This window comes from Abramis brama (genome assembly GCF_963993115.1).
Source record: "Abramis brama genome assembly, chromosome: 5".
NCBI lineage: Eukaryota > Metazoa > Chordata > Actinopteri > Cypriniformes > Leuciscidae > Abramis > Abramis brama.
In genome coordinates, this window is record NC_139967.1 from 13,572,077 (window position 1) to 13,592,266 (window position 20,190).

General features: G+C 36.5%; 1 protein-coding gene and 1 long non-coding RNA gene across 12 annotated transcripts in view; one reads left to right on the top strand and one right to left on the bottom strand.

The window, feature by feature from the left end:
- Nucleotides 1-6,689, top strand: part of LOC311082754 (uncharacterized protein) — an 81,841-nt gene extending 75,152 nt beyond the window's left edge. For 6 of the 11 annotated variants that reach the window (XM_084113824.1, XM_084113827.1, XM_084113830.1 and 3 more), the window contains 17 exons: nucleotides 293-448; nucleotides 715-870; nucleotides 1,705-1,905; nucleotides 2,023-2,216; nucleotides 2,318-2,354; nucleotides 2,458-2,486; nucleotides 2,580-2,646; nucleotides 2,862-3,065; nucleotides 3,159-3,349; nucleotides 3,451-3,487; nucleotides 3,591-3,619; nucleotides 3,713-3,779; nucleotides 3,996-4,196; nucleotides 4,305-4,498; nucleotides 4,574-4,610; nucleotides 4,784-4,824; nucleotides 6,035-6,689. In XM_084113824.1, the coding sequence (XP_083969950.1) occupies nucleotides 293-448; nucleotides 715-870; nucleotides 1,705-1,905; nucleotides 2,023-2,216; nucleotides 2,318-2,354; nucleotides 2,458-2,486; nucleotides 2,580-2,646; nucleotides 2,862-3,065; nucleotides 3,159-3,349; nucleotides 3,451-3,487; nucleotides 3,591-3,619; nucleotides 3,713-3,779; nucleotides 3,996-4,196; nucleotides 4,305-4,498; nucleotides 4,574-4,610; nucleotides 4,784-4,824; nucleotides 6,035-6,037 (1,844 nt within the window). In that variant the 3' untranslated portion in view covers nucleotides 6,038-6,689. The remainder of the gene's footprint in view (nucleotides 1-292; nucleotides 449-714; nucleotides 871-1,704; nucleotides 1,906-2,022; nucleotides 2,217-2,317; nucleotides 2,355-2,457; nucleotides 2,487-2,579; nucleotides 2,647-2,861; nucleotides 3,066-3,158; nucleotides 3,350-3,450; nucleotides 3,488-3,590; nucleotides 3,620-3,712; nucleotides 3,780-3,995; nucleotides 4,197-4,304; nucleotides 4,499-4,573; nucleotides 4,611-4,783; nucleotides 4,825-6,034) is intronic. The other 5 variants (XM_084113829.1, XM_084113834.1, XM_084113828.1 and 2 more) reach the window with 4 other exon arrangements.
- Nucleotides 6,690-7,339: 650 nt separating this feature from the next.
- On the bottom strand, nucleotides 7,340-13,852 carry LOC311083820. The gene is made up of 3 exons (XR_014606364.1): nucleotides 13,565-13,852; nucleotides 12,225-12,307; nucleotides 7,340-7,578 (listed from the first exon to the last, which is right to left on the bottom strand). It is a non-coding gene; the product is annotated as an uncharacterized lncRNA (long non-coding RNA).
- Nucleotides 13,853-20,190: the final 6,338 nt, after the last annotated feature.

Sequence of the window (20,190 nt, forward strand, 5' to 3'; positions counted from 1 at the left end):
AATAAAATAAAAGAGAATAAAAATGGCAAATTCTGTTTATTGGCAGATAAGATCTGTTAGGACTCATTTCATATTTTTTTGTCAATGATCATGACAGACACAATGAATCATTAGACTCCATCTGAAAAACAATAACAAAGCTTAAAGTAGTTTGAAAACAGGACATTTGATTAATTTATTCAATACAGAATAAATCAAATGTGGTTATCTTGTATATGAACATTTATTAAATATATAATATGCTTGATTTTTTTTTTTAAAATCGGGAATTGTGCGGTTTTCTGTAATCTAGAAAAAAGAGATGCACAGAAAAAAGATCCTCAGAATATTAATGCCGCAGAGCTGCAGACAGAGAAAAAGCCACAGATTGAGGAGAACGACATGCAACAGGAGGATTTGAGCGAACAGATGAGTGACAACATGATACCCCCAGTGAAAACAAAGACAGGTATGGAAACCAGTAAATCAGAGAAACAGGAAACCAAACCAGAAAATAAAATAAAAGAGAATAAAAATGGCAAATTCTGCTTTATTGGCAGATAAGATCTGTTTGGACTAATATCATATTTTTTTGTCAATGATCATGACAGACACAAGGAACTCATTCAATACAGAATAAATCAAATGTGGTTATCTTGTTTATGAACGTTTATTAAAGATATAATATGCTTGATTTTTTTTTTATCGGGAATTGTACGGTTTTCTTTAATCTAGAAAAAAGAGATGCACAGAAAAAAGATTCTCAGAATATTAATGCTGCAGAGCTGCAGACAGAGAAAAAGCCACAGACTGAGGAGAACGACATGCAACAGGAGGATTTGAGCAAACAGATGAGTGACAACATGAAACCCCCAGTGAAAACAACGACAGGTATGGAAACCAGTAAATCAGAGAAACAGGAAACCAAACCAGAAAATAAAATAACAGATCAGAAAGAGTTCTGTTCAAATCAGAAATTACTGGAAAATGGTGGGTGTGTATGTCAATAAATCATTTTTGTGTATTCCAAAGTTAAATCTTTACATGAACATGCATATCCACAGGTCAGCCATGATCAAGGTTTCAGTTAAATCAGGACATATGGGATCATATAAAACTGATATGTTATTACTGTTAATTTAACTGATCTTCTAGACAGGGATTCAGGTAAGATTTATTTAGAACATCCATTTGTTGAAGACAATTCATCACTCTTCTGAGTGCCTTTAAATATTGTCTGATGATAATTTCATGAGGTTATTTCATGAGATTTCATCTTCAAAGACTGAAAGAAATAAGAGGTTTAAATTATAACGATTTAGAAATGCGGACTGTGCATTCAGAGTAGATAACAAACAATGTTGCAATGAATAACACATTCTAGAATGTATTTATCATATCTGGAACACTGTCATTTAAAGGGTAATCATTAGAGTAAATGATAATAGACAATGTTACAGATGTCTTCAGTCTCAGTCTTGGCACGTTAACATAGACACTGATTAGCTAGTTATGTAATGTCATTTTCATGGGAAAGAAAGAACAGAAACTGTAATGTTGTTATGCATGTCATAATATAAGGTTAAAAGGCTGATACACTGTACATTTGGGTGAAAATGAGAAAATGTGAAGTCAGAATAGACATGAACTGCATATCCATAACATGTGATTTTCTTGTCTCTCTCTTTTTCTTTTCTTTTTTTACTATGATATTACATTTTCCAGATGTCAAAGTGTACATATATCGGAACAGTAAACCAAATGACGCTGATAAACAATTTACTGGCAAACTGGAAAGCGGAATTCTGAATCTGAGGAAAGTTGATACAGTGGAAGAGAGTAACATTATTTTGGTTTTCTGTACTGCTGTTTCCCGAACTGGAACTGATATTGATGAAGCACTTAAAATATTCAATGGCAAGACAGGTTGTTTGAGTATATTTTCACTCTATTTTAAGTAATAAATAATGTTTTTATTATTCAGAATATACATGAAGTTTTTATCGTGAGGACATTAGACAAATTTGTCTATTTCCTGAACAGACTCTAAGCTGGCTGTTCTAGTGGTGCTTCATCACACATTTGACCCAGAGAAAACAGTACCAGACAGCAGCAGATGTGTCAACAGGCCAGACATTCTCACAGTGGACTGTCTGTTCTATGAGGATACAGGGTTACTGAAGTGTCAGAAGAATTCAGATGCAATTGACAAAGCTGTGAAATGGTTAAAAGATCAGGTATTTAACAAGATGCAACATAAAATATGCTCTGAACAATTAAATAAATAAAAAATGTCACTGTTTTCTCAGCAAGCTCATGTTGTAATCGTTCTCTGTAGGGGTGGAAAGCAGGTGTCGAAATATCTCTACGTCAAAGTAGGTTAAAATCACTTTTTAACAGCAAATATAACCTATATGATTTAATAAGTATTATTTATATGTTGCTAATCATTTTACCTTATACAAAACCAATATCAAGCAATGGAAAGCTCACACGAATCAAATAAGGTAAATTTTAAACTGTTACATTTCTCTGGTAAACATCTTATACAGTTTTTATCCAGATACTGTGATTACATTTACCATAAATTGTGTCTGTAGCATGAAGGTGAATTGCAGCAAGTGCCTAAAAAGAAGCCGAGAATGGAGAACCACAGTCCTAGTACAAGTAAGTTTATCTTATGATGGATTACACAACTGCTTGTTTAGTCACACATTACATTCTTGACTTTTTGATAATAGATCAGAATAACTCATCTTTCAGGACAGCATTCCAGAGAATGGAATTGATTTTTAAAACTGTTGTTATTATCTTGCATTATTTTTATGATCTTATTTGTACATTCCTCTGTTTTACTTGATTTATCCCAATTTATTTTCCAGAGCGGGTCAAAGTGTTCTCCATTTTGGCTGGAAAGACAAATAACTGTGACAAGAAATGTATTGCCAGTCTGGGAAACCGAATTGAGAATCTGAAGGAAGTTGGTAGTGTGGACAAGAGTGACATTATTTTGATTTTCTGTCCTATTGTTTCTCGAACTGGAACTGACATCGAAGCAGCACTGAACAAATTCAGTCACTCTACAGGTTATTTTATCTTTTTTTTTTGACTCAAGGTTATACATTTACAAGTATTTCAGATGAATTCATCTTCATTAGATTTGTCTATATCTTGAACAGACTCTAAGCTGGCTGTTCTAGTGGTGCTTCATCACACGTTTGACCCAGAGAAAACAGTACCAGACAGCAGCAGATGTGTCAACAGGACAGACATTCTCACAGTGGACCTATTCTATGAGGATACAGGATTACTGGAGTGTCAGAAGAATTCAGATGCAATTGACAAAGCTGTGAAATGGTTAAAAGATCAGGTATTTAACAAGATGCAACATAAAATATGCTCTGAACAATTAAATAAATAAAAAATGTCACTGTTTTCTCAGCAAGCTCATGTTGTAATCGTTCTCTGTAGGGGAGGAAAGCAGGTGTCGAAATATCTCTACGTCAAAGTAGGTTAAAATCACTTTTTAACAGCAAATATAACCTATATGATTTAATAAGTATTATTTATATGTTGCTAATCATTTTACCTTATACAAAACCAATATCAAGCAATGGAAAGCTCACACGAATCAAATAAGGTAAATTTTAAACTGTTACATTTCTCTGGTAAACATCTTATACAGTTTTTATCCAGATACTGTGATTACATTTACCATAAATTGTGTCTGTAGCATGAAGGTGAATCGCAGCAAGTGGTTATAAAGAAGCCGAGAACGGAGAACTACAGTTTTAATACAAGTACGTTTTTATCTTATGATGGATTACACAGCTGCTTGTTTAGTCACACATTACATTCTTGACTTTTTGATAATAGATCAGAATAACTCATCTTTCAGGACAGCATTCCAGAGAATGGAATTGATTTTTAAAACTGTTGTTATTATCTTGCATTACTTTTATGACTTATTTGTACATTCCCCTGTTTTACTTGATTCATCCCAATTCATTTTCCAGAGGGGGTCAAAGTGTTCTCCATTTTGGCTGGAAAGACAAATAACTGTGACAAGAAATTTATTGCCAGTCTGGGAAACCGAATTGAGAATCTGAAGGAAGTTGGTAGTGTGGACGAGAGTAACATTATTTTGATTTTCTGTCCTATTGTTTCTCGAACTGGAACTGACATCGAAGCAGCACTGAACAAATTCAATCACTCAGGTAACACAGGTTATACATTTATTTATTTATTTTTTTACTCAAGGTTATACATGTATAAGTATTTCAGATGAATTAATCTTCAATAGATTTGTCTATGTCCTTGAACAGACTCTAAGCTGGCTGTTCTAGTGGTGCTTCATCACACGTTTGACCCAGAGAAAACAGTACTAGACAGCAGCAGATGTGTCAAGAGGCCAGACATTCTCACTGTGGACCTTCTGTTCTATGAGGATACAGGATTACTGGAGTGTCAGAAGAATTCAGATGCAATTGACAAAGCTGTGAACTGGTTAATAGTGCAGGTATTTAACAAGATGCTCTGAAATGTTCGAACATGTTACTGTTGACTAATTAAGCTCATGTTGCATTTTTTTTAGGGAAGGGAAAAAGGCATCCCAATACCTCCATTTCAAAGTAGGTTTACGTCACTTTCTATCAATAAATAAAACTATATTTAATCTCAAGAAAATGTAATTTTTTTGTTCTTCAATAAAGAAAATAGGACGCTTATGATTTTAGTTTTTTCTGCTGTATGTCCTAATTTATAGGAAAACAATACTTGTAAAACTGTTCTTTATTTAAAACAGACAAATGGAGAGTCCCCAGTCTTTCAAGTTTGTTTTCACGGGTAAGAACAAACTCACTTTTGCTTAATACTGAAATTTACTGTCTAAAAACAATTCTGTAAAACAGATCAAGTATTTCACAACAGCTTTCTGAGGTCCTAGTTTGGCATGAAGAACTGATTTGATTTAATAAGTTGTCATTTATAAGATTACATTTTAAATGAACAAAATAGAACAAATGATCTCACTAAATTAGCTTATTAATTTCAGACACTATATTAACAGATTGTGATTATGACTGAACAAAGACTGTCATAATAAACTGTCATTATCAATATCTAACTACACACTGCACAACGAATCTCTTATTTACGTTGTGTCTACGCTTTGCTTGTTATAATAAGAGGATTTATGAGCGTGTAGAACTCGATATTTTAAGATCAAAACAGCGAATTTCGCTGAAAGGGGACAAGCTTGCATCCCTATGAGAAAATGTCATGTGTGTCATCTCATTCATTTTTAAAACAAGGTGCTATTTTTTTGTACGTCATACGAGTGGAAATTCCCCCCATTACATGTTACTGAAATTTATCAAAAATAACCAATGAAAATAACTGTTCCTTTGTCTCTGGTAAGCAAAGAAAAATATCCATTTGCACGCAATGGACTTATGAGTGGTCTGAGGCTTTTTATTTTATTTATATCACACTCTTCTTCGATAACATGACTTTTGGGAAGAGATTAAGTGCAAACTTTCTAGTACAAAAACTGTCTGGTACAAAAATTCTACTTAGTGAAAACCTGACCCAGACAGGCTTCATAATAATATAGTGTGAACTAACAACAGGGGCTGTGTGAGTGGACCAGGTATGTATACAGTATTGTATTTACAGTATACTGTACTGTAACTCAGTGAGATGGAGTCAATTTGTTTAGCTCGGTTGACTATTGCATGCAACTGATATCATTGTATCATGGGTGTCTGGGGTCTTCACTGATGATGAAGGACAGTGAAATGTTCATCTTATTCAGTGGGACACAGAATTAAAAATATTTACTAGCAATTATCTGAAAAAAATCTAGTGAGGAAAAATCGAGTGGCTGCCAAATAAACAGAAATGAAATGTATGAAGTCTCAAACTTTCTACAGCAGATAAGGTGACCTGATTTTATAGAATAAGTATTACCTATTGCAGACTTTAAACATAGTATGTTTCAAATGATTAATCGTACATCACAATAACAGTAAAGTCTGTGCTTTGTATATTTTAGTGATCAAGGAGTGGGAGTAGAATGAGACTGAAGATAAATACACACCTATCGCTCCATCAACCATTCAGAGAGATCCTGTGCCTCTGAGAGCTACATACTGTACATCCTATGAAAAACTTTTTGACGAAAGAAAAAGGTTTTTATCAGATGTCATTGTCTCATTGTCTTTTGTTGACTTATAGCATGTGCTTAAAGTTGTATAGGCTACTAAAGTCCAGTGTATTGACTAGCATTTACAAACCATATATACTGCATAACGTCCTGCTGGTTACTAGTGCATGAAAATAAATAATTAGTTGAAATAAATGAGCTGACAATGACTGTACAAAAGAAGTTAAACTCTCGCCACCTTGCTGCTTGGCAAAGCTCTTGAATGACCATCAAACTAATGTTCAGTTATTCTGTCAATGCAATGCTTTATGTTCATATGGAGGCAAATATATCTAATTGTTTTTGTTTTTTTGTATTTCATTGAGAGACTTTCATTGAAGTATCTCGGTGGTGTCCATTTTAATATATTGTATTTCATCTCTTTGGTGTATTGATAAATTCTATCTGCTAATGTGCATTTCCTCTAAATCTTTGCCTGTAATAATAATTAAAAAAAATACTGATCATTACAAATCACAGTAAATAAGGTGTATAACTGTAAAAACCTGTTTGCGTCTTTTGTTTAACTGTGGAAATGTACTAAGGTGTGTATTTATTGTGGTGGTTATAGTAATAATAATAATGTTTAAATTAATAATAGGTAGACCTAAAATGTACAGATATATTCTGACTTGCCATTTTTTAAAAGTTCTTTTATATCATTCTGTTTAGGAGCATTGCGTGGGTGTTGCTTTGTTTTGCCAATACAAGATGAAATTTGTAATGCAGACAACAAAAACCAAGGCCATTATTTTACACTTAAATACATTCTTGAATGAGACCGTATAGGGTGTAATTAATTAGACAATAATTTAATTTAATTTAAACCTCTATGCTATGAGACTAATTATGAAATCACAGCTAGAAAAAAAGAATGATTTTATATTTTACATACATTTAAGGCTAAAATCATATTCCAAAATTAATTTTTAAATCTGACCTAATTTTCAGAATCTTTTTTTAGGGTTTCGTCATTCATGACTTTGTCCTATTAGGGTAAATACTTTGACAAATTGTCTTAATCTTCACACACATTCAAATGCATTTTCATTATCTGAAAGGTAGTGAAAATGTATAGTGTTTCAAAAAACATTAAAAAGCTTTATTAACTGTTATGGATCTGTGAAGGAGGACTCAAATGCAGGATAACAATTAACAGCTTTATTGACAAACAGATGACACGATGAGGTGGGAGAAAATAGCAATCCAAACTATAGGTAGAGATGAGAAAATGACAACAGCTGAGCAGCAGATGTAATGAGGTATCCGTAGGCTGGAGTGTTGATATGGCAGATCAGAGAGAGACCAGAGGTTACCAGCTAAAGCCAGACAGGAACTTCTTACAGCTTGGCGCTCAGGTATCTCAGGCTCAGAACAGGGCTGCTTGGACAGGACTGGAACAGGGAACAAGACAGACAGAGCCAATGGCAGTAACCAGAGCACTAACAAACTTTTACAACAAAACAATTAAGAGAAACGATACTGAGACACAGTAGTACTCAGAGGTACAACATTTAACAAACTGGCAAATACAAGAGGGAAAGAGCAAACATATAAAGGGAGCTAAGAACATGAGGAACAGGTGCTAACACTCAAACACGGACTCAACTAAACAAGGGGGCGTGGTACCGGGAAACAAGGAGGAAGGGACAGAGGAGCACATGGCAAACACAAACAAAGACACCGCCATGTGTTTAAGCACAACATAAACATAGATACATTAAACAGAGACAACACAGACAACGCTGCCAGGGCAGAACCCTGACATTAACATTATATTTCATATTGTGCAACGTCTCGGTTATGTATGTGACCCTCGTTCCCTGAAGGAGGATAGCAAATTGACCCACAACATAATAGGAGTGTTAAGCTTATTGACTGGTAACATTCTAGCTGTTAAAACACATGCAATGGTAAAATATTTGATCAACAAAAAAAAGTACTGGTGGTGGTGGCTGTGCTCCCCCAATTTGTCCACTTCCCTCACACACAGGAGGAGCTCCAAGTGGTTGGGGATGGTTTTGCTCGCTTGGCTAATCACCAAGCATTTGGCAAGGCAGCAGGGGCAGTAGACAGCTGCCACATTAGAATAAAATGTCCCGGTGGCCCTGATGGTCACGATTACAACAACAGAAAGCTCTTCCCTTACGTTGGGAGTGACGCAAGGCCAAGATGGCGACGGCCGGCTCTGCCCACTTTAGGCTTCAAAAATGCTCTTCAGAAACCTACGGGTGACGTCACGGACACTACGTCCATATTTTTTTACAGTCTATGGTTTATACCATAGACAGTAAAAAAAATATGGACGTAGTGTCCGTGACATCACTCGTAGGTTTCTGAAGACCGTTTTTGAAGCCTAAAGTGGGCGTGGCCAACCGTCGCCATCTTGTCAGCGCGTCACTCCCGAATTTATTTATTTTTACAGTCAGACAATGAGCTGAGGTAATGTGACGGCTAACAGACAGCAGACAAACTGCTAATGATGACTAATGACCACAGCAGTGGGAATCCACTTGTCACTCAAAAGTGGACACACCCTTAACTATGCAGAAATTTAAGACATAATATAATTTAAACGGATGAGTTATAAAAAAAATTCACCCCCCTCACAGTTGTCATGAAGGGCAAAATTAGCTGTATAGACCAAAGCCACTTTTTGCTCCAGGCTGTAAACATGTTTTGTTCTGCTGTAAAGTTGGGCATTTCAACATGGGGGAGATGCAGATTTGAGTCACTTTTGCAGCCAGCCTCAAGCGGCCAGTTGATGAATTGCCGTTTAATTCACTTCCGTGTTGGTTTCAAGAGAGAGACAGGGAGGTTGCCGCTTGGTTTATACCCACGCTGCGGGGCGGGGCACGTGACGCAATTCACGCACGCCAACGTTCATTGGCTTGCTCTGTAGACACTTGAAGATGATGAGGCTCCCTGAAGTGATCCCAATTACGTCGTCACGTCGACTTAACGTCGAACATGAGCGACTGAAAGGGAACTGTATTTCATTTGGAACTCAAAAACTTGACACAAATTCAGATGCAACTTTGCTGCCTGGAAAGTAGTGAAACCATGTCTTAGTGATTTAAAAAATTTAACCTTGTTTTTTTCTTTGAATTCCAAATCAATGATTGTAGCACAAGTGAAAGCCAACAAGACTCTTCTTTTTCAGTGTACCCCCACACTTTCCACAAGTAACTTGATTCTGATTCTTGATTCCTGTTTAGTCATATTTTGATCATTTGCTTGTCAGTGTAGTGAGGCTAGTAGGCAGTTGCATCTTTCCTGGCCTCTGGTTGTAGTATCACATCTTCCAAACTGGCATAATGTACCAAAATGCCTGACTTCCACAACAATCTATGACTTATAAGTAATATAAGTATTAGAATATAGAATATAAATATTCTTCATCTCTGCCATCACAATCACTGCTTCCAGGGCCGTCCCAAACATGGGGCGCGGCCAAGTGCGAGGTAGTGGAAGCAGGGCCCCCCCTCAGTCTGTTCGCGATTGCATTCCTTGGGGAACTTATTCCGCCCGTTCACCGCGGGATCCACTGGTGGCACTGCCCTAAGGACGGCCTTCTTCCATTACCTTATTTTCTGATGCACTGCCATCACTATCATCAATACTTTATGGAAAATGTAAGTATTTTATAAAATGTACTAACATCAACCTAAAACACAGGCAAAAAGGCTATATCCCGCCTGTCAGTATGAAAGGTAGACACAGAACACAGAACCTATCTATCCCATTAAAGGGATACTTCACCTCTGGAAAAATGAATGTGTATTTAAAATGGGTCATTTATGTAGTAGAAATGTGAAATTATTTTTGAATTTGGAGCCTTCTAGACTGAGAAAAGCCAGAAAATGTATTTTTGGCTTATATGGATGAAAGACAACAACTCCCAGAATGCACTTGCTTCACTGCTCTACGAGGCCACTCCCAAGCCACGCCTACCGGTAAGAGCGCTCTGTGACAAGTCTGCCCGGATTTCGAGATCACCCAAAATGTCCGGGATTCGGCTTTTGTGTTCTACAATCACCATTCATTATGTTTACTGTGGCGAGCAGGACGAGGCTGAGGGCTGCAGGAGAACGGTGCGAGGCCGGTGGCGTGATTACTGATGAGCGACGGAGAAGCAGGAATTTTCTTAGCAATGTTAAAAAGCACATCAACCGATCACTTGCTTAGCGTTCATGTAAACTTTACATTCAGATTCACCAATCGGAATGAATTCAGTTAGATTGAAACAAAAGGTGTGCATGTAAACAATGAATGGCGACTGCAGAAAGCAAAAGCTGAATCCCGGACATTTTGGACGATCTTGACGGAAAAAGTGGATGGTAACCCCTACTTACTCAGCTTTCTCCTACTACTCCGCTTTCTCCATAGAACAAGAGCCTGCTAGCTTAGCTTCCAAAGAAAGAAAGCTGACACTATGTGTACATTCTGTGAGTGAGATCCCACCCTCTATGGGCGGGTTGAAAACATGCAGAACAGCCCCTACTACTGGCTGTAGTCTTTAGCCTCTAGCCAAAAAAATCCTCCGATGATGCAAAATGACATTTTTTGCGTCATTGGAGGATTTTTTCCAGCCAAAAAATACATAAATCTCTCGTCTCAGAAGGGCATGAGGGAGGAAAGCACGATAATTCGAAAACACTACGGGTTTTCTACTGATACAAAGCTTAATGCTAAATCCTGAAGTATCCCTTTAAGGACTTAGTCATTTAAGCATAACACACAGATTTTTTTGGTCTTTGAGTTGCTTACAGATCTAAATCAAAATGTTCACGCTTGCTTAGCCTACAGATCAGAAAATATTAACGCTTGCTTACAGATCTATCACAGGCTCAGCTCCCTCCTACTTTCACTCACTCCTACGAGTCTACATCCCTACCAGAAGCCTATGATTGGTCAACGAGCGATGTCTCGTGGTTCCATCACAGAGAGCCACAAAATCACTTTCCAGAACATTTACATTCACGGTTTCATGCTGGTGGAATGCTCTCCTCACCCTCATCCGGAATGCAGAATCCCTGACAACATTCAAAAGACAGCTGAAAACCCATCTCTTCCGTGAGCACTTAACCTCATAAAATAATAATAATAATAATAATAATAATTCTTTCCTTTTCCTTTAATCCTCCCTTATCGGGCTTATGCTACTCTGAACAATGCCTGTACTTCGTATTTTGAGCACTTCTTGCGTTGTTTTTGCCTCTTCACGATGACTCGCTTAATTTAGTCCTAATTTGTAAGTCGCTTTGGACAAAAGCGTCTGCTAAATTACTAAATGTAAATGCAAAATGTAAATGTAAATATAAATGTTCATTAAAAATGACCAACAACTTTAGAAAACACATTTGGATGTACAATTATTATTATTTTTTTTTTTTTTTTCTAGTCTAAAATGAACTCACAATGAAGTCAGCATGTGACCTAACATGTACTATTTTCTTCTTCACTTCCTTGTTGCCAAAAATGTCAAACACATAGCACATAGATTTACATTTTATTGGCTGAAGAGGATGTCATATAATACTAAAATGTATTTATTTTATTTTTTTGGTTGAATACTATTATTGAGTTAAAAGCGATTTTCTCAGCGTCATTTATAAATAGCCTTTTTATGAGAATAACCAGCATAGCTGATGGTTTGATTGATTTGTGAGTAGGAGGCATTAACTGCAACTAAAGTGAGAATGAAATAATACAGGTTCCTGGTTTTCAACTTACATGAGGCCTGCAGGCAAATCACAGCAAATTTGATAAAAAGGTTTTCAATGGGAAAAGACAGTGTAAGAATTTATTCATGAGTCTGATGTAAGCAAACAACGTCAAATTCTCTCCAACATGTGAATTCTTAAAGGTAGGGTAGGCCTTTTTTTTTTTTTATAAACACTTTTTGTTATACTGGTTGAAACTCTCTTCACATCCTGATAGCAATCAATACTAGAAGTGGTCTAAATATTAAAACATTGTCTTCTGTGGAAGTCTCAGGACCAATCATTGCATTTCGTACAATAATAGGATGTCCTACCTGCCAACATGTATTTCCATACCTCCAGAGATTCTGGAACATAGAATGATGATCCAGCACGACCTCTGGCTTTCTTGATCCATCTGTGTATATTGGAAGAAATGCATAATAAACTGTTTGATATATTCTATTCTAGAGCTCTTGATTTTAATGTCATTCTGTCCTTTTTGAGAACTATCATGAATTTGTAAATCAAGCAGGTTGACTGAAAAATCAAGGAGGTATTGGGGAAATTGTAACCATTGATGAAAACGATATATTATAGTGACATTCCTGCAGCTTATTCCTTTGCTTTCAATACAAACATGTTCCTATTGAGGAACTCCCCTCTATTATTTATTTTGAAGTATTATCTGATTATGAGTGAATCTTTATGTATCTAGAAGATGTTATTTGTAGAAAGAATGAAGTTGTTATTATGAAGAATTTATATTATCAAACACATGGGCCTGTTTCTGGGTGCCGGCCTTTGCCAAGGACAAGGACGAAACCAAATATTCAAGTTTAAATATGCCTATAGGCTATGCACAAATATACAGGACCAACCTGTTCTTAGTGTCATTCTTTCCATATGTAACAGATGGCAACACTTATATAGCTATACTGTAGCTATTCATAATCAACACCCCTCTTCTATGCCAAGTGTATATTAAGTTTATAAGTAAACTTAAACTAATAATTTAAACTATTTTCCTGGGGAGAAAATCCATATGTGGTCTGCTCAGGGGTGTAGCCAGAACTTTTTTTCAGGCGTGGCCAGGTAAGACCCAGTGATTTTATTGGGATAGCCTAGTAAAAAAATCCTGCTTCAAATCTAGAGAAAATCACTTAACATGCTTGTGGTCGTGTAAACCCTGCTTAAAACGGATGTGGAATGGAACACACATAAAACGGATTTCATGTAACTGCATCTAAAAAAAAAAACACTGGGTCATCGTTCCTATAGCCTAATTTTGTGATTTTTTGTTGTTGCATGGCATAAATTATTTTTCATAGACAACTCTCCGACTCCGACACAAACGCGATCAATACCGTAACCGCTAGATCTCCTTGAGTAGCCATAACCAATCAAACGGATTATAGTTGTCACTTAAACATCTCAAAATAATGTTTAAAAGTGTTAATTTATTGAATGTTGTGATTTTTTCATTTATATGCTCGTTGCAAAGTACAAATGCAAATGGCTGTGCATTTTTGTGTGCTGTAGGCTGCTGTGTGAGTTAGCGTGTATAACCATATAGCCTACCGCATGGCTTAACCTTAAAAATATTTCCCCATTCCACTGCGCTACTTTTTCATTCTTTTTCTTTGTAAACATGCGCTTAAAGAATATGTTTTACCGTTGCGCATGCGTCTCGCTCTGCTGTGGTTTTGTTTATGCTCGTAAAGCTGCTTCTGCAAGCGTGCATTTGCAGTGTTGCCACGCCCATGTCCACTTATTCTGGTGCTGCGTTCCAGTCCACTTTTAGACACGCACTTGCGAACTTCCCTAAGCACTTCCCCTCGGGGGAATCCCCGCCGCCATTTTGAAGTGTGTTCCACTTCCTGAAGTGGACGAGGGAAGTTTAGATGGACAGACCCTCGTTCCCTCGATTTTGACCGAGGGAGCGAGTCTACTTCATATGTACACTTCAGGCACCTATATGTCCCACAATGCAGTACGATTGTGACGTTACCACATATATCGTCTAATCACCACCACAACAAACAACTCTATATGATATATTCATTCCATTTTTTTTAATTGAAAACAACCCAAACACCATATACATTTGGATGCTGCATTAAACAAATTCTTAAAGGGAAAACAAATGTAAATAATAAATCAACTAAGTTACATAGCTGATTCCAAGTGATCAAGGGCTTAGGACGTTCCAATTCAGCCCATTGCAGTTTCCGCCAGTAGTGGGCACTCGCAATGACGTACATCCGAGTGAACGAGACGGAGGGAAGTTAGCAAGTGAAGGGCATGACAATTTTGGACTGGAACGCAGCATAGGCATCTTTGTTTCCTCTCTCCCATATAAGTGAAGTGACAACTTAGTTCAGCTTGAGTGTGTATATGGCCTATGTGCCAGTATCATAGTTTATTGAACGGAGAAAAGTCAGCTGTCAATGCGGTCACAATGCTTGCGCAACAGGGGTGTCCGGAGGGGTGGCCAGCCAAGTTTTAATCAGGAGTGGCACAGGCCACCCCGTAGGTGGAATTGGCCGTGGGAGGTATTTAACTGCAGTTACAGAGAACGTCAGTGAAAAGATTTGAGCAAGTGAAAGATTTGTCCTCCTCTGCGATCAGACCAGTGTGACGAGTTGTTCCGTTCAAGTTCAGCTCTGAGCTGCACTTCAGCTGATGAGGAAGGAGATTTGAATAATAAAGGTAAGTAAAATTCATCATGCTAACCATTCACAAATTGTCAGTTAAGATCAGAGCAGTGTGACGGCTTGTTCAACTCATATTTAATTAATATGGTTTATGATTTAATTGATATGTAGGCCTACAATAACAACTGCAGAAAAACATAAAAATAAATTAGCATTACAATGTCCAGAAATCAATTTCAATAGTAACCTACATTGAGTTGAATGTATTGACACAGAAGTCATTAATTGACACAGAAGTCATATTTGTGATGTTTCATCCTTACATCTATCTAGGCCTACAATGTTGTTAGTCTCGAGATTCTTCGCGTTAGTGAATAAATATTTGCATGGAATAATCGTGTTCTTTAATTGTCTGTGGAGAATCAGAGGTTTTGGATTCTAATCTGCCCTCGTATAGTTTTTCTTCTCATAAAAGGTGTTCATCAGTAGGCTAATTGTATATAAACGTTTGTGTGCATTTTGTTTTGTGACATTTTGTGAACAGAGGGTCTTCGCAACGGCGTTATTAGACAATATCTAGATTGAACTTACGCCAACTGAGTGGCACTGGCAAAAAGACAGAGCGGCAGCAGAGGCTATGCATTGACGTCACTTTTAATAGAGAAACAGCGAAAACGCGAGTAAAACAAAAGATTATCAGTTTAAACTAAAGGTTGGACTCGATATAGTGTTTCTTACAACTTACCAAAGATCCAGTGATCCATATGGTTATTATTGACATGCAGCCAGGAATCGGACATGATTTTGACACCTGGAAATATATTTAGGCTACATTTATTCATTTAGCAGACGCTTTTATCCAAAGCGACTTACAAATGAGAACAATAGACAGTGGCGGATTTAGCAAATTGGGGGCCCAAGGTGAAGGTATGGAGTCCCCCCATCCAATCTTTAAAAGAGAACGAAAAAAAATATACTGACTGAATGGTGGATATAAAGCTAATCTAAGGGGAAGTAAAGGTTGGAGAGGAGAAAAAAAACTTCCCTTTTAAACCCCACATACACTTCTTTACTCCAAAATGAAGATGGAAAGCAGAGAGTACACAAAGTGTAGCACTACACAAACTAATAGTCACTATGGAACCCAAGGTTTCAGATAACATCTGTCTTTGCCAAAATGCCAGGAAAACAAGCACTGTTTATTCTTTTTATAAGATCAGGGTAAACCCCCACAAACAGTCAAATACTTAGTAAAACATCACAAATAGCCATATAACAAATATTGCCAAGATGAATAATTTACTTTGAGTGAGTGAGTGAGTGAGTGAGTGAGGTTGCAATTGGCTTTGCACTTGAGATTGACATTTCAAACATTCTACAAACAAACCCATATACAAGATACAGGATATTGTAAGTGAATTGACATTACATTTGAGATTGAACATTGAAGACTGCAGAGCGCAAGTTTCTGGATGGCACGTAAGCCTTAAGTAATGAGTTTAGGTAAAAGGGAGCAGAGCCAGTGGTTGTTCTGTTGGCAAAAGTCAGTGACTTGAATTTGATGTGAGCAGCAACTGGCAACCAGTGTAAAATTATACCTGATTTCTTGTCAAATCTAGCTGTACAGTCAATCGCAAAGCTCTTTCCTGTTTTAGATGTGTTTTGTGTGTTTTTCGCGGCATTCAGCTACAGAACACACTAAAGAAAAAGGAAAACATGAAAACACATGACATTATGTCATACACAAAACACGGTTTTGCTTTGAAAAACGTGAGACGCTGGCAGTGTTTATAATGGGGAAAATACGCAAGGCCTCCAGATGCGTTTAAAAAAATTTTTTTTTACTTGAGCACCACATCATGCGCGAGACAGTGCAAAAGATGTGAGACACGAGCACAATGGTCAGACCTGTCCATCTAGCGCGTGTTTACTTTGAAAAATAATAAAAAAGTAGCGCAGTGGAATGGAAAAATGCGTTCTGTGTGAACGGCCCCAAAAGCTGTCAAATGCGGCTTAGCCGAGCTCAACAGCTCTGGCCGTGAGCTGAGATATAAAGGAAAGCTTTTGGCAATTTGTTTTAAAGGAGAGGAGCTGGTAGATATGTCCCGCCCTGTCTTCCTGTTACAATGGAAATTATGTCAAACACATTTAATAACGCTGTGCATTTCAAGGCACTTTAGTGGGCCTGTAAGTTCTGCACTGCTCTTCAGATAAGAGATGTGAAACAAGTTAAAATGTAAAGTTCGTGTGAACACACATGCGAAATCATACACAAAATGTTAATTAACAAAATCAGATAATATGTGGTCAGAGGAGACTTGATGTATATGGAGTATCTGGAAATGTGTCCCGCTGGACTACTTTTTATACGATCGAACATGGACCACATTATTAAGTAATTGAAAATACAGATTCGACATTTCTCTTTACTAGTGCAAGTCTCATTTTGCATAGCTATTGAAAGAAAAGGTGAAATTAAAGCTCAAAAGCTTATAGGTCTGATTATATTAGGCTACTTGTTCAAGCTGTGTGGGCTAACAGTGAAAGGTGTTTTTTTTTTTTTTTTTTTAATATTACACATTTTTTAAACAAAGCATATTAAAAACTGAAACTATAGGCTTTATGAATGTGCTCGTGTCAGTTCCGCGACCCCTAGCCTAAAGGTGTTCTCACAAATGAAAATTTGTCAGGGCACAGTCCAAAGTAGCAGACATCATCACATCAGTAATGAAACGAAAAGAAAAGCTGCTTTTTAAAATGATAGACTACAAAGGTTATAAATATTCATGTTTTTCTGAATGTTGTAACAAAAGAATCTTGTGGAAATGTCAGTTATTAGGTGATGATGAGGTGTAAGTTTAAAATCATCCTGTTATCTCATTAGAAGTCTTGTGTCCCTGTTTAGGAGAGAAAAAGGGAACTAAAGGTAATAGTAAGTTCTGTTAAAGTGCCTTTGTGGGTTGTCATCAAAGATCAAAGATGACTCTTCCTTTAAGATAAATCCTATAAATGATCAAAATTGTATACTACATGAAATATAACTGCAAATTCATAACCATTTTTTCTTTGCTTTTGAATTTTCTAGAGGCAGTAAAAGTGTTCACTCTTTTTACTGGGAACACAAATGAATTGCATAAATTATATGTGGATTTTATTGACACTCTGCAAAACCGAATTGAGAATCTGAGGGAAGTTTCTACAGTGGAAGAAAGTGACATTGTTCTGGTTCTCTGTCCTATTGTTTCTCGAACTAGAACTGACATTGAAGCAGCAGTTAAAAATGTCAAAGACAACACAGGTTGTTAGAGTTCACTGACACTGTTTGCTTGTTAAAGCTAGCTATGTTTATGTATTTTTCAGAATATTTTGGAGTGAAAAAATTATATTAATCATATGTTAGACAGATTTGTCTAATATAGATTTGTCTATATCCTGAACAGACTCTAAGCTGGCTGTTCTAGTGGTGCTTCATCACACATTTGACCCAGAGAAAACAGTACCAGACAGCAGCAGATGTGTCAACAGGACAGACATTCTCACTGTGGACTGTCTGTTCTATGAGGATACAGGATTACTGAAGTGTCAGAAGAATTCAGAGGCATTTGACCAAGCTATGAACTGGTTAATACAGCAGGTATATAACACAAGATGCTTCAAAATATGAAAACTGCCATTAAATGTATAATTTGAAAAACGTCACTTGTAAGCTCATGTTGTAATCATTCTCTTACAGGGGAGGAAAACAGGTGTCAAAATATATCCACGTCAAAGTTGGTATAGCTATGATTTACATATTATTTAAAATCACTAAACTTAATAAAAACGGATGCATATGATTTCTGTTTGCTGTATGTCCTAATGCTCAGTAACACACTTTAAACTTTAAAACTCTTGTCTTTTTTTAACAGACAAGGGGCAAATTCCAAAAGGAAGTGAGCATGCCCCACTCCCTTCGAAGGGCTGGTTGGAACGCATACAGCGATTGGTGCAACGAAAGACAACGTAATTTCCTCATTATTTACACCTGTGATGTTCCCATGACAATGCAGCATGGTGTCCATCAGCTGATTAGCTGTACTTACAACAGACATTTCTTATTATTGCTGTTAACAAAACTGTTGCAAATAAATATACATTTAAAAAAATAATAATAATAATTTAAAACTTGCCTTCTCATCTTTTGACCCTGCATAACGTAACATTTCTTACCTATGAAACTTATTTAAACATAACATGACAAAAATGTGTGTATCACAAACAAAACAAAACAACTTGAATTGCTGTTTGTAAATTAACTCGAACTCTTCCGCCATCTAGCTTTAAAATGAATCATGAGTATGGGTCACATGACCATAAATGATCAAATTACTTCCTTGAAGCGACCATCGCATGTATCCTTCACTAACGGCCTTGTGGAAGGGCCCTTCGTGAAGGGATCCAGTTGTTCTATTTCATTTGGAACACACCTACAAATGGCGTCCCCTTCCCGAAGGGCCTTTCAAGGGCACAAAAATGCAGTTTGGAATTTGCCCAATGTAGCCAGAAAATCAAGTTTAAAAAAAAAAAACATAATAATAATTAGACATTGAGGATCGGTACACACCTGTCACTCTGTCCACCACTACTTACTGCAATGCTAAATGATTATTTTAAGTGTGCTTTTAAGTGTATAGGTTTAAATTAAGTGTGCAAATAAAAAAATAGTCTGATTATAATAAACCATTCATGTGATATGAATGATGAATGAAGTAACAGTCTACTCTATAGATGTCATGTTAAGTACAGATGAATTATGTTTCTGCACGTCCTCTAATATTTTATCTGAAAACTAAGAGATATAAAACATTATTATATCAATAAATAGGGTGTATAAGTATGAAATCAATGTTTTATTGCTTTATTGCAAATTTTGCCTATGTGGTCAAAGGTGTTTGTTCCACCAGTTCAAAACACATACATTTTCTAACTATTGTGACTCCAGACTTTTACTTTTGTCTTTTTCATATAGAGGTATAGAGCTGTATCTAACACAGCTTTTGTAGATGGATGCTAAATTGAATATAAATGCTGACAATATAGAAGTCAGAAAGTGAAATCATTTGAGAAGTTACACCGTGGCTAGATGTTAGATTTAAAATGTAACTTGGGAGACACCGTCTCTGTAAAAAAAAAAAAACTTAATCGTTAGTAAACGGCCAATTTTTGCAGTTAATTTTTTATAGATGAATATAATATAAATAGCTTAATATAATTTAAACAGACCTGCAAATAAGACACAAAGTCACCAAAATCAAAACACCACAGCACACTGATATATACAACCTGTATTTATGAAGTAGTGCAGATATCAGTACATAAATGATTTAATGTCTCATTTCAGCTATACAAGTGATCTGCTCATTCCACTCATTTCTCCATCTCCATCATCATCATCATCATCATCATCATCATCATCATCATCCAAACCCAGTGCTTTGCTGAAGATTGAAACCCTTTTGATAAACATGCACAGCTGTTGCATAGAAATCACCTCTATATTCTCTTTCATGCAACTTAATAGTTTTTCTTTAATTTAATGTGTGAAACAACTGACTTTGAATAAAGAAGGGCAACCCACAATCTCTCTGTCTATTTTAGGGCTTGA